Source organism: Vitis riparia, chromosome 17 (genome assembly GCF_004353265.1).
Source record: "Vitis riparia cultivar Riparia Gloire de Montpellier isolate 1030 chromosome 17, EGFV_Vit.rip_1.0, whole genome shotgun sequence".
Taxonomy (NCBI): domain Eukaryota; kingdom Viridiplantae; phylum Streptophyta; class Magnoliopsida; order Vitales; family Vitaceae; genus Vitis; species Vitis riparia.
The window spans coordinates 14,771,564-14,784,905 of NC_048447.1; the positions used below are offsets into that span (position 1 = coordinate 14,771,564).

The 13,342-nt window shown below is 36.0% G+C and overlaps 2 protein-coding genes across 5 annotated transcripts; one reads left to right on the plus strand and one right to left on the minus strand.

Annotated features, from left to right (window-relative positions):
- The first annotated feature begins 2,736 nt into the window (after positions 1-2,736).
- LOC117904540 (phosphatidylinositol 4-kinase gamma 7-like) lies at positions 2,737-7,017 on the plus strand. 4 transcript variants are annotated; one of them, XM_034817202.1, is made up of 3 exons: positions 2,737-2,933; positions 3,570-3,744; positions 4,228-7,017. In XM_034817202.1, the coding sequence occupies exon 3, from the start codon at positions 4,499-4,501 to the stop codon at positions 6,386-6,388; it is 1,890 nt and encodes a 629-aa protein (XP_034673093.1). In that variant the 5' UTR covers positions 2,737-2,933; positions 3,570-3,744; positions 4,228-4,498; the 3' UTR covers positions 6,389-7,017. The 4 variants fall into 4 exon arrangements, with proteins under 4 accessions (XP_034673093.1, XP_034673092.1, XP_034673095.1 ...); XM_034817201.1 differs by lacking the exon at positions 3,570-3,744; XM_034817204.1 differs by lacking the exon at positions 3,570-3,744 and having other exon boundaries at positions 4,372-7,017.
- Positions 7,018-7,349: 332 nt separating this feature from the next.
- On the minus strand, positions 7,350-12,844 carry LOC117934463. Its single transcript, XM_034856157.1, has 3 exons — positions 12,487-12,844; positions 8,611-9,931; positions 7,350-7,892 (listed from the first exon to the last, which is right to left on the minus strand). Exons 1-3 carry the CDS (start codon positions 12,784-12,786, stop codon positions 7,633-7,635), a joined length of 1,881 nt encoding a protein of 626 aa, XP_034712048.1. The 5' UTR covers positions 12,787-12,844; the 3' UTR covers positions 7,350-7,632.
- Between the last annotated feature and the right edge of the window lie 498 nt (positions 12,845-13,342).

The window sequence follows — 13,342 nt, forward strand, 5'->3', positions numbered from 1 at the left end:
ATATGATGATTGATTGACAACCCTTTTCCTAACTCCACAAGAGTAATAGAATTTATGTCACATAGATATTGTTAAAAATTCAAAGGGTTTGAATTAGTATACAAACACTATGATTGTATGAAGTAAGAAGTATGGAAATGGGGTATTGATTAGAAAGGTTTGAAATCACAACCTAAATCCTTATCTGCTATCATGACATTCAAATTTCTCAAGCAGTTGTAATCATTCTGCCACCAAATATTTCTAGTCACTTTCTTGATGAATTAGTTTATTGTTGTAGACTCACACAGTGTCCCTTGAGTCTTTAGATATGAAAAGATTAAGAATGATGATGGCAAGATATGACACTTTCAACTTAATATCTTGCCTCAATTATTAGCCTTCTTTGGGGCCATTATAAATGTACATATATAAAGATTTAGGATTGATTTTCATCTATTGATATCATCATTTTCCAACTAAAAAATCTTCCATTAAAATATGATCAGATAAGCTTTTTGAGAAGAAGGGAAAACTTGTATCTAAAAGAAACTAAAATTTTATGAGAATCAAATGAAATGAAAGCCAACTTGGAGAAGATTTTGAAGGATTTTGTGCATGTGAGTCACTTGGGAGAGGCATTTTAGTTAGTGGGGATGACCAACTTTTTTATGGGCCATACTCTTTATTGGATGGAAGATTGCCTCCCTGTCAACTTAATTCTAAATTAGATTTTGTTGCCACAAATCAGACAACAAATATTAACTGTTATTTGGTTGATATATGCCTTCCAACTTTGCTAGGCTTCATGCCAATGCTCTTCTCTTTCCAAATGTTAATTGCCCAACAATTTTTTTGGAGTATAAATTCATTAAATAAATGATTTTAAAATATATATTTTTAATGATATATTTTTTTTCTTTAGTATTTTTAAAAGACAAACTTAACCTTCGTGTGTTTTATGATTATTGATGCTTGAGCCTTGAAGAATTAAATTTTCAAATTATGCTGATTCGATATATCGCTAACTTTAAATGTTATTTTTCGATGTATAAAACTATTGATGAATAAATATGTGAAAAATAAAATAAAATTTAGATACAAATAAATAAAATAAAGTTATATTTTAAATATAAAAAAGATAATTATCGAGATATAAGGAAATAAGAATTTTTCTTTGTCGATCTATCATACTGTATGATATCGAAAAGTCATTTTTCAAATTTTTATTATATAAAAGGAATCTATACGAGGGTGTGAGTTGTGATATAATTATAATAATTATTATTACTCTTTTTTCAACTTGGATGAAGGTGAGATTGGATTTTAGACTTTTGAGCTTAATGAATTTGGCACCTTTAATGAGTATAATGAGAAAAAGGAAAAATGAGGTCTATTCAAAGTGGTCCTTAGACTCCTCTCATGCAGTCTTTATTCCATTTAAAGACTTTCAGTACCATCAGAAGAAATAAAGAAAAAGAGTCTCCCCCAACTCGAAAGCTTATCCAGTTTCTTTACCAAAAATTATTGGGAATTTTGTATTTTATTTTTCCAAATTGGAGAAATTTAAATTTAATTTTTATTCTGATTTTCATAAATGAAGCTTAAAATTTTGAATAAAATAAAATAAAATAAAAATACCAATTATATAATGAAGGAAGACTCTGCCAAAACTGTTCCATTCATGGACCCAACCAATCATACCCTTCAAGTTTAATTTCAATTGGGTTTTCCCTCTGGATTCCTGGTAATTGCTTTCCCTGCAACTATTGCCATCTTGGAATTCCCAATTTCAATTTTATCCAATATTATTATTATTATTATTATTTTAAATTTTTGTAATTGAGAGGCTTATATAATAATTATATTGAACCCCAGACCTAGGCATTAATTTATGTACCCACTGGTGTCTTATCAAAACCATAGTATTATTTTGTAATTTTACAATAAGTCACAAAATATACTGTCATGCCGGTCTAAAAATAATTCTGAAGGCCACATGCGCCCTCACGCTAGCATTATTGTGGGGTACTGCACACCGCATCATTTCAAAATTTTAGAGAACCGAGGCGAGTGAATTGAGGGTATCTCCGACATTTTCCCTCAGCGCTTCCCATTCCCTGGCGACCAAGTGTTACCGCTTCCACGGTGACATCGCCACCCCTTTCTCCCAATCATCTACCACTACGCCTCCACCTCCTGATTCGCTGTATGGAGCCCACGTGACTATGTCAACGGTGACGATCACATCTCTTGTCTCCCATCCGACGGCCTTAGTTTTGGGTTCTAGACTCTTCTGGTATTGAGTTCAAAATTATTCAACTTAATACCTATTACCAATTTAATAAATTTAAATTAAGGACATTTTTGTCCTTTAATCCTTGACTTTCTCAGTTTTTAATACAATTTAATAAGTTAAAAAATATTAATTAAAATATTAATTTCTTTCTTTTTTATTTATTAAATATTATAAGATTTATAATATCTATATAGGAATATATTATCCATTCATAAGTACTAATGTAATTAATTTAATTTTTTTAATTATTTAATTGATTAAAATAATAAATATAAAATAAATATCAAATATTGGGTGTGCTTAAAAAAAAAAAAATCTTCATTTTTTTTTTTAATTTAAAATTTTATTTTATTTTATTTTTGAAAAAAAAGGTAGAAAACAGGGGTTGGTAATTGCAAGGAAAGTGGCATAAAACGTTAACCATGGTTACTCAACAAGATTCCAAGAGAGAGAGAGAGAAAGGGTGTGGAGGTGGAGGAGGAGGAGGAGGAGGTGGTGCTGGTTTTTTGTGGGCTTTGTCAGGGGCCTGTCAGACGAAGCCGATCCATTTCGTAGCCGTTGGATCTCCTCCATCTTCCATCCCAGCTACCCATTCTTGATTCTTCTCCTCCTTCTGACATAGTCTGCCCCGTGATTGCCGCCGCCTCAAGTTTTGGTGCGTTTCATTTCTTTTGAATTATCGGGATTTTGGCCCCATCGTGCCTCACCCTCACTGGATTTGATCCGATTCCTTTAGTTGTAATTTCTGTTTTCGATTCGATTCTTTGTTTATTTTCGGTGTTTTAAATGTTTCTTTTTCCTCTGTTTGGTGGGTGAGAAAGCTGAGGAAAAGGAGGGCAAACAAAGTCATGAATCACTTCTGTTAGGTGTTAGGCTCAGTTGAGTAGTGCCTTTCTTTCCCATGGTAGTATTCTAATGATGAATAGCCTAATATTCAAAATTTTTCTTTCCTTTCCTTGCTTTGGCCTAACAGAACCTTGATAAGTCGAATGTAATTTCTGTTTGGCATTTTTTTTGGTGGGTCGGTTTCGGGAGAATTAGAGATAGAATCTTTTGTCATTTGAATTTTGATTATATTGTTCACTTAATTAGGTTCAAAGCTTAAATAATTTGTTGTTTCATTCATTTAGTTGTGATTTTACATGTTTTGATATCTTTTTTTGGATCACTACGCAGTGAGAATTTGCTTGGGGTTTGGTTTTCCTCAAGTCCCATGATCCTCTGAAGTTTTGCATTAAAGTCATGTTGCAGTAATTTTAGTCTTGCAATTCATTAACCCCTTTTTGTCTAGATATTCTCTGTCAAGTGAGGATCAAATGGATGAAGTGAACAAAGTAAGATGACTTTTTGTATGCTCTGAGTATTAAGTTGCATCCATGGTATGCAAAATTTTGATTATTTTGTTGGTGACTGGAACGACTTTAATGCAGAATTTGAGAAAAATTGATGATGATGATGAGATTGAGGTAAGCCAAACGCATCCGTGTTCAATTCTTGCATACCAATCTTGGGAAAACAAAATCAACTTATATGGGAACAAATGCATAAAGATTGGACAAGTGCTTCTAAATAGGATGAAAAGCAAGATTTTGTTTTTGCTTGGTCGGATGATGAATCTTATGTCGTAAGCTTTCGGGATAAACAAAAACCGATACAAGAAAAGGGTGTTTATTATGATTGTTGTTTCTGCATAGCTATGGTTAGCATGATCTGAATATTTGGTTAATGGCTTTGTATGAGATCTTGCACTTACGTTAAAAAAAAAATTATCTGAATGCACCTAATTGTAAATTTAACTCTTCTTTGGAGATAACCGATTAGGTTGAAGATCTGATATAATATGCTGTTTATTTATTTGCTTATTATTATTGTTAGCCATATCTCATTTTAGCAATTACATGTCTATTATTATATTTAATGATTTCTTTCCTTTCCTTTTTGTTTTGTAGATTTTGATTTTTGTGAATCATAAGGCGCCAATGGATGGATTCCCTATTGTAGCAATCTGCATCTGTACCACATATCTCATTTTCTAGTTGAACAATTGTTGGGGGAATTCATTTAACACCAGTTGATTAATGATTGTTTCTCAGACATCCATCGCTCTCATTCAATCGGGGTCAGCGATTGAGTTTGGTGCCCGCTTGAGAGAGAAGTACCTCTTTGCTGCCACCATCTCCATATTTGACCTTGGAGGTCCCGTGTTTTCTGACTCATTCCATGTCTCGTGAGTTGGATAGTCCCGTTCAGACCCAGATGGCTGTTGCAGTTCCCAATGGCCCATGCACTGGTGAGTACCATGTGAGCACCAGAACGGAGGGAAAACCTGCTGGAAGGAGGCGTGTTTTTGTTCAAACCGAAACTGGGTGTGTTCTGGGAATGGAGTTGGATCGCAGTGACAATGCCCATACAGTGAAAAGGAGGTTGCAACTTGCCTTAAATGTTCCCACTGAGGAGAGCTCTTTGACATTCGGGGATTTGATCCTGAACAATGATCTTAGTGCGGTTCGAAATGATTCCCCGCTTCTTCTCACAAGGAACTGCCTTCACAGAAGCTCTTCAACTCCGTGTCTCTCGCCTACTGGAAAGAATCTCCAGCAAAGAGACCAGAGTGGTCCTATTGAGATATTAGGGCGCTTTGGTCGCTTGGCTAGAATAAATGAACTGGTTAAGGACATCGTGACAGCAATTAAACATGGTGTTGATCCCATCCCTGTCCACAGTGGCCTTGGAGGTGCTTACTATTTCAGAAACAAAAAAGGTGAGAGTGTCGCCATTGTGAAACCAACGGATGAGGAACCTTTTGCACCAAACAATCCAAAAGGTTTCATAGGTAAAGCTCTTGGGCAGCCTGGCCTAAAGCGTTCAGTGCGTGTTGGAGAAGCAGGGTTCCGTGAAGTGGCTGCCTACCTTTTGGACCGAGATCATTTTGCCAATGTGCCAGCAACCGTTCTTGTGAAAATCACACACTCAGTCTTTAATGTCAATGATGGAGTGAATGGAAACAAGCTTCACAACAGGAAAAAAGTCAGCAAGATTGCATCTCTCCAGCAGTTTATTCCTCATGACTTTGATGCCGGTGACCATGGAACATCAAGCTTTCCAGTTGCCGCTGTACATAGAATAGGGATATTAGATGTTAGAATCTTTAACACTGACAGGCATGCAGGAAACCTTCTGGTCAGAAAGCTTGATGGAGTTGGGACGTTTGGTCAGGCGGAGCTCATTCCAATTGATCATGGCCTTTGCCTGCCAGAGAGCTTGGAAGATCCGTATTTTGAGTGGATCCATTGGCCTCAGGCATCGATTCCCTTCTCTGAGGATGAGCTTGAGTATATAAACAATCTTGACCCCGCTCGTGATTCTGAGATGCTGCGGATGGAGCTGCCCATGATTCGAGAGGCCTGCCTCCGGGTTCTGGTGCTATGCACAATTTTTCTCAAGGAAGCAGCAATTTTTGGACTCTGTCTTGCTGAGATTGGTGAGATGATGAGTAGGGAATTTCGGTGCAACTATGAGGAGCCAAGTGAGCTTGAGGTTGTATGCCTTGAGGCGAGGAGGATCTTAGCTGATAGAGAGGTGATAGTTTTAGATGCGGAAGGAGGAGAGCAAGAGTTTCAGTTTGATTTAGATTGTGAGGATGCAGAAGTTGATATGCCTCCAAAGCTGTCAAGGGATTCCCTGAAAAAAGGGTCATTTCAGAATGGGTTCAAAGGTGTGCCTGGTCGAAATCCTCTCTCTAGACTGGATGAGTGTAGTGAAGAGGATGAAATTGAGGTAGATGGTGGGCTGGGTTGGGACCAGTTTCAAAATGTTGCAAAGCTGTCCATCTCAATGAAAAAAGTTGGCTTGGGTGAGAGGAACCCGTGGAATTATGGTGGTATACCCAAAGGCACTCGTGCAGGAGGGGGTACATCATCTGGGAACAGAAGGAGTGCAAATGAGCAGCTAGCAGCGACCACGAGCTTTGTGACCCTTGCAGACATGAGTGAGGAGGAGTGGAACCTTTTCCTTGAAAGGTTCAAGGAACTTCTTTATCCTGCTTTTGCTAATCGGCAATCTGCGACCCTTAGGCAGAGACAGAGGCTCGGATCTTCATGCCAATTTTGAGTTGGTTGACCTATTTACCTGTTAAAAGCTGAAGAAGAATAGAAAGTGATAAAGATAGCGGGAGTTGGGGATTTGTCAGTCGGTTAATTTCACCATGTTTCTGCTTGGAAGAAGATACTATAGTCGGTGAAAAGTAGGAAAGTAGTGTAAATATGCTTAAGATCATAAGGGCAGTCATATCTAGGGAAGGAGTGACGATGGATCACATCTATCCTCCCTTTTATTTCCTTTCTCCCATGCTTTGTTGTTTTATTTGCTTATTGAGTTAGAAGAGTCTTAGAGAACACTTAGAAAAGGAAAAGATTAAAAGCCAAGTTATATTTTTGTTATAGAATAGAAAATTGATAGTGTGTAGTGTAAGTGTAATGTTGGACTTGTTTTGAGTCATAGTTGTGTATTTTGCATTGGACCGATCGATGTTATGTACCCAGGTTTTTTTTTTTTTTTTTTCCTTTATTATAAATTGCCTAGTATATCTGGAATCCGTGTGCTGTAGCAGTTCAAAGCATTTTCCAAAGATGGCCCCAGGAGTGGTGGGAGAACACATTTTCATCTTTCTTTTCTGTAATATGGTGATGTCTCACGTTCTATGATGTGCGATATAAATCTATCATGACATTATACCATTAGTCACCAATCATCAACATTCATTAAACTCTTATTATTTATCATGGCAGTTGGCAGAAAATCATTGTTCTGTCAAACTTTGCATCAGGATTTATTTGGTTTAAATTTGAGTAGAGTGGATGAAAATGTCAGGTCACCTGATATATTCCTTGTATCGGTCGGTGTTTTGTCGAACTTCTACATCATGAAAGCGCCCGTGTCGTGAACTTCCAGACATGCCGGTGCAAGCAAGAGATTAGCAGACAAAAAACGAGAGTGAAAGAGACCCTTGTTCTAAATTAAGAGGGACCTCCGGATTCTATAAGTGAATTCTAAATAAAATAGAGGGGAAAAAAAAACAAAAAGTAAGATAACTATAATTTATAACATAATACAAATTTATTAATACATACACCACAGATTTATAAACCGAGGCCTACCTCTCTTTTGCATGCCTCTGTGGTCTCAATTTGTTTACCACAAGATAAACTTCTCCTTTAACTAAAGACTTGCCTCCTGCATTACATGCCTACCAACATATAAACAACTAGAAAGATTAAAGCTGTGGTCTAAATTTATTTCCTACAACAACAAAGAAGTATACTCTCCATTAACAAGTTAAAAAGACAGCTCAGAATCTAAGGTAAGACCCTACATGATCCAGTAGAACCCATTTTCTCAACTGTGATGAAGTTGACAACATCTTTTACATAGGCATAAAAGCATTCTCTGCAAGACCTGGGCATTAGAGTGGACTTGTGGAGCTGCTGAACCTGTTCAGAATGAGTGCACATAGAGGTTGGGAAGGAGCGGACGCACGACTTTGAATGCTCTAATCCACATGCTGCCAGGATGGTATGAGTAGCAAGCCTTGCAACCTCCTTAAATGTGTCAACTCCTGAAAACAACAAGAATGCTTCATAATGACTTTGTTTAAGTTACAAAATGCCATTACTTGTGATACGCCAATTTACTGCAGCTTCAAAGCTAAGCAAAACTCTCCTAGGATGATTGCAGAAGTTTGTTATACTTCCTTTATGACACATACAATCCAGGGAGCAAACAAAAATATTTACCAAAAAATACAATTTCAAGATACCTATGTGTGTTCATTTGGATACATTTCCTATTTTTTGTTTTTGAAATCAGAAAATGGTGACAACTTTTATATAAGAGATGAACTCTTGGAGGCCTACACTGAAAAAGTAACGGTTTTAAAAACCATTTAAAAAAATTGAGGTATCAAAAAATTTTTACTATTTCAAACTTAAAAATTTCTGAACATGATTTTTAACGATATAAGCTAAATTTGTACTTTTTTTTTTTTACAAAATATTCTATTCTTACATCTAAGTTTCTTATTTTAAAAACAGAAATACAAGAAGTGTATCCAAACAGACACTAAGCATTAAATGTTTTCCTTTTTCAGACTTTGTCATGCTGTAGTATCTAAAATTTGTTGGTCAATAGCCAGTGCTGGTATTTTTTGACATTTATACAGCTTGCTTCATCTTTGATGGAGCATCTGATGATGTCAGAAGACTCAGGACATTCCATGCCATTAGAAGGAAAATAGATACATCAATATGGGAATATTTGAAAAATAATGACCATACCTAACTGTTTGTCTTTGCTGATTAGCTTTAAGTTGAGCTTGACTAGAGATTGGATCTCACTTTTGGCATCATCATCTCTTCTTGCCTTGTTTTTTGCACTTCCTATTTCCACACGACCTTTTGGCCGGTGAAGAAGATCTTCCTTGCAGAGGGAAGAAGCACCAAACTTCAGATTGGCATGAGACAAATCGGGAGATCTGGGCACTGGACCATCTGGAATAATTAAGCTTCCATATCCATCTCTCTCATTAATGGCATTAAATGAGTCTCCTAAATTTTTCTGTGATAGTCTTACTCCATTTCTGTGATGAACATCAACTTGAAATGAAGTCTCTGCTTTCCTAGAAGATGGTGAATCAAAAGATACTAGAGAATGAATGGTTAGGGAACTCTCGGTGAATTTTGGAATCCCCGTCCTAGTGACCCCACCTTGCTCTTGATTTTCCGACTTCTGAGGTTTGTATCTTTTGTTATCTGTTTCAAGAGAATGATGCTTGAAATGCCATCCGAAATCTTTCTTTCCAAGTTGTCGGTTATTAGTTGCAGATGAGCTTTTCACATTAGCAACTTCTTTTGGGACATTTACTTTCCCCAGAGGATATTTTGAGACCTGATGAATGATGCCAGTCTTCTCACAAGCTCTTTGAATTGATTTTGCCTTGTCCATCATTTTCCATGCTTTCTCAGTATCATATGAGCATGCATTGTTGTCTTGTTTCGGACAACTTGCACCAACATTATATTTCTGACTACTTTCACCTCCAGAATCACCTAAGATAGAAGAAAATGTCATGGACCCACTTCGCAAAGCATTCCAATTTTCACGTAATGCTTGTATATGAGCATTCACATTGCGGCAACGGAGCAATGTTCTTGCAACTGACATAGATGAACTATTATTGACAGCAAAATTTTCACTGTTTAGGGCAATGGGAGATGACGGCCGGTTTGGATGTGAGGAGCCAATTGAAGGAGGTCTCTCATCCTCGCGGGTGTACGGTTCTGCTACAATATCACATATAGAAACATGCGTCTCAGCTGATGGCTTTCTATAGAAGTTTCTAAAATTATTCCGATCATCAAAAACAGCATCTATTTCACCATTGGCATGTTCAGCCCTAGAAACAGTACAATCATGGCAAAACCAATCACCCTCAGGTACAGTGTGACCCAGGCCAACACAGTAAGTATGAGCAGCTGAGTCGCAAAGATCACAAATTAGTAGAAAACTTTCATCCGCTGTACCATGACATATGCCACAATCAACTTCTGCATAAGGATCTGAAGGCCCAGTTGTTACGTTTCCAAAATGATGATAAGCCTGAAAAATAAAGATTAATTAAAATATTAGGGATGATAAGAATGGATCATAAGGGCATCAAGTTTAAATTCTAAATCATTTCAAAGAGGATGTGGTAAAATGAACTAGGCCTGCAAACTTGAGCTGGACAAATCCGAGTCAAGCCAACCCAGAAAATGAGTAAGCTAGGCCCTACTTATGTGGATGCTTCAAAATACAAGAAATATGTGGAACATCAGATGACATGGCTAAGTGCATCAGATATGCATAACACACCCTTAAAAGTGAGATAAGAAACCAACAATTCCTATTGTCACACAGACATTTCCTATTGCCCAAAGGTACAGAAGAATAAATGTAGGAACACTTCCACAACTCTCCCCAACTGCCCTGAACACACACAGCACAGATTTTTGACCGCATGGAAAAAGTTTGTGAATATATTTAGAAGTAACTTGAAGCAAGAAATGCAAACTAAAGAATGGGAAAATATACATATTTATTCATGAAGACTTTCAGGTAGGGAAATCTGTGAGCATGTATTTAAAGAAAAAAGGTTTCCCACTAGTTTAAGAGATCAGTTCATCTCATATTTTAAAGAAGATCTACTAGACAATATTTCCAAGATGCAGCTTCTAAAAGCTCACCCCAAATTTAACAGACAAATTTGTTAGAGATTTTATACAGTGTAAGTTCGATGAATTAAAGGGTGCATTCTTTCAGCTAAGCCGTATTATAGCAGATTCTTCCAGCTGAGGCATATGCCGGCAGATACTTCCACCTGAGGCATGTGACAGAGCATTGCTGAGTACTGTGTCATTACTGAGTTAGCATCACAATCGCAGTATGAAAATGACTAAGTTTATTGAATGAATGACTCAAAGAGGCTAGAAAGTCTAGCATCATTAGTGCTTTTGTGAACAACTAGACTAACAATTGCCAGCAGCCATTGTTTAGTATGTTTTATGTGTGTTTTCCCCCTATCTTTATTGTAAATTTAAGAGGTGTGGTTTTGGCATTCCCTTGTGATTGTTCAATATTGTAACAGGAACAATTGTCAGCTTATACTTGTATCCTATCTTATTTATAGTATGTTCTCTATGTATTGGATGACGAACAGAATAGACTACAAATAGAACAGACGATGTATACAAATATGAAAATATTTATTACAACATAACCAATTACAATAAAGAAAGAAAGATTAAAACATGTAAATATAGACATTCATCAACATCATGCATATATCATGATCCATCAAAACATCCAAGAACTTTAAAACTTCTTTACTAAATTAAATTAAAAGTGATAAAACATGATCATGTTAATGCATGGATTCATCATAAAATCCCATAAATAAAGTTTCTTAGCTTTTAACACATAATATTTATCACCTAATCTACTGATAAATATTGTTATGCAGAACGTTCAAGTTCTCAAAAATTCCCAAACGACACACAAAACAAGACATTGTAATCATAAACTATTATGAACTAAAGAGTATACACATATTTGCTTTTAGGTATCATGTCCAAAGTTTAACTATTTGAGTTCATAATCAACCCCATGAAGAGGAAAAAACATTAAAGAAAAACAAACATATCGAGAAAAGGCTTTCATTCTTTATTCATTATTGTCAAGATCAACATTCAAACATCTAAATAACATAGGTTTTATTTGAACAACACCTACAAAAATTCTCTGAAAGAATAATAAACTAGAGCTTCAATCTTTCATTTGTGCCTTTGAAAACACATAAATAATGGTTCCATAGGATCATTCTGTTTCTTCCTTTATCGTCATCCATTCTCTTTTAAACTAGAACATGGTTAACATTTTAAAGAAAAAAAATTAGAACTTTCATAATAATTAAAATATTTTGAGAGTAAGAAAAACATTTTTCGACTTATTCTTAATTTTTAATGGAAAGAAATAGGTAGAGCTTATCTACCATCTGCCTTCTCAACTGTAATAGTTTTGTATTCATTCCTATCAGCCCGTATTTCCCATCATCACCTCTTTCATTTTTTTTCATTTTTTTTTTTTCCAATCTTGAACATCATGCCACCATCGACAGTTACTAATGCCAATGGAAATGACCAGATTGCAAATGCATTTACAACATTGCTTACTTTTTTTTAATCTCCAAAAACATATAACTAACCAATCACTGTTAAAACTGTAATTCGCATTCCACTCCTGTAAATGACATCGCAGGAATTCAACATGAATCGATCATATAATTGAGTAGAACTAATTCATCAAAAAAGGGGAAAAGAGGAACAGTCATCATTTCCACACCAATCAGGTAGATAATTCACTATTCATACAGAATTTATTAGAAAAGGCAGCAATCAGCAGTAAACAACATAATTCAATAATCAAAATAATCAAATCCTTAAACAAGGAAACAAAAATCGGAAATGCAAGATGAATCAATCACCTAAATTCAGTTCTCAATTCACAAAGGGGAAAAATCAGGAAAATTCCAGATGAATCGAATGACGTAATTCTCTATTCATACTCAATTCATCAAAGAAACAAACAATCACACGAAAGAAACCAAAGAGTCTCACCTGATCGCGAACAGGCACGTTAACAATGCGCTCGGAGGGAAAGACACCGGGCTTGGGCGGGCGACGGATGGTGGAGAACCTGCGCTTGCACATTGGACATCGGGACTCGACCTTGGCCCATTCCATGATGCAAACGAAGCAGAAGTAGTGGTCGCAGCTATCGACCCATCCTCTGATGGCCCTGTCGTCCTCTAACAAACAGATTCCACAGCAGTTGGAATCGAAATCCACAGCTTCTTTGGCTTTCGGGCATTGGTTTGCCGAAATATCGGAGCCTAGGGTTTCCGAGTCACTCGACATTGCTATTCGATACTCAATCGCTGAGTCGCTCCTTTGTCTGTTGCCTCCGCCATGCGCCTTCTCTCCGCCTTTTATCTTCCTGGTTCTTTTTTTCCAATACCTGTCGTGTCAATCATTGGCAATGCCTAGTCATTTGATTTAGTAACTTCAATTTTTATTTTTCCTTCTCTTATTTTGTGGTATTTCTGAACCTTCAGAATTGCCAAATCATGTGAAGCCTGGATTCATTTTAAAAGTGGATTCAACATTGTTTCTATTTCATAGTGATTTTATAAAATGCTTATAGCATAAAATTTGCTTTTAAAAAAAAAACATTTGGTGTTGAAAAAACTTAGAAAATACTTTCAAAAATTTTAAAAATATTTTATAGTGTTGAAAAATTACTTATAATGTTTTTTGAAAAAACATTTATTAGAGTCCCTTTTAATTTTTTTAATACTTTAAAAAATCTTTATATTTCAAGTATTAAAAAGAATATAAACGATTTTAAAAATTACTATCAAACACACTCTTAATCAATGATTTTCCTTCAAAAACTCCTAGAAAAAAATATTTA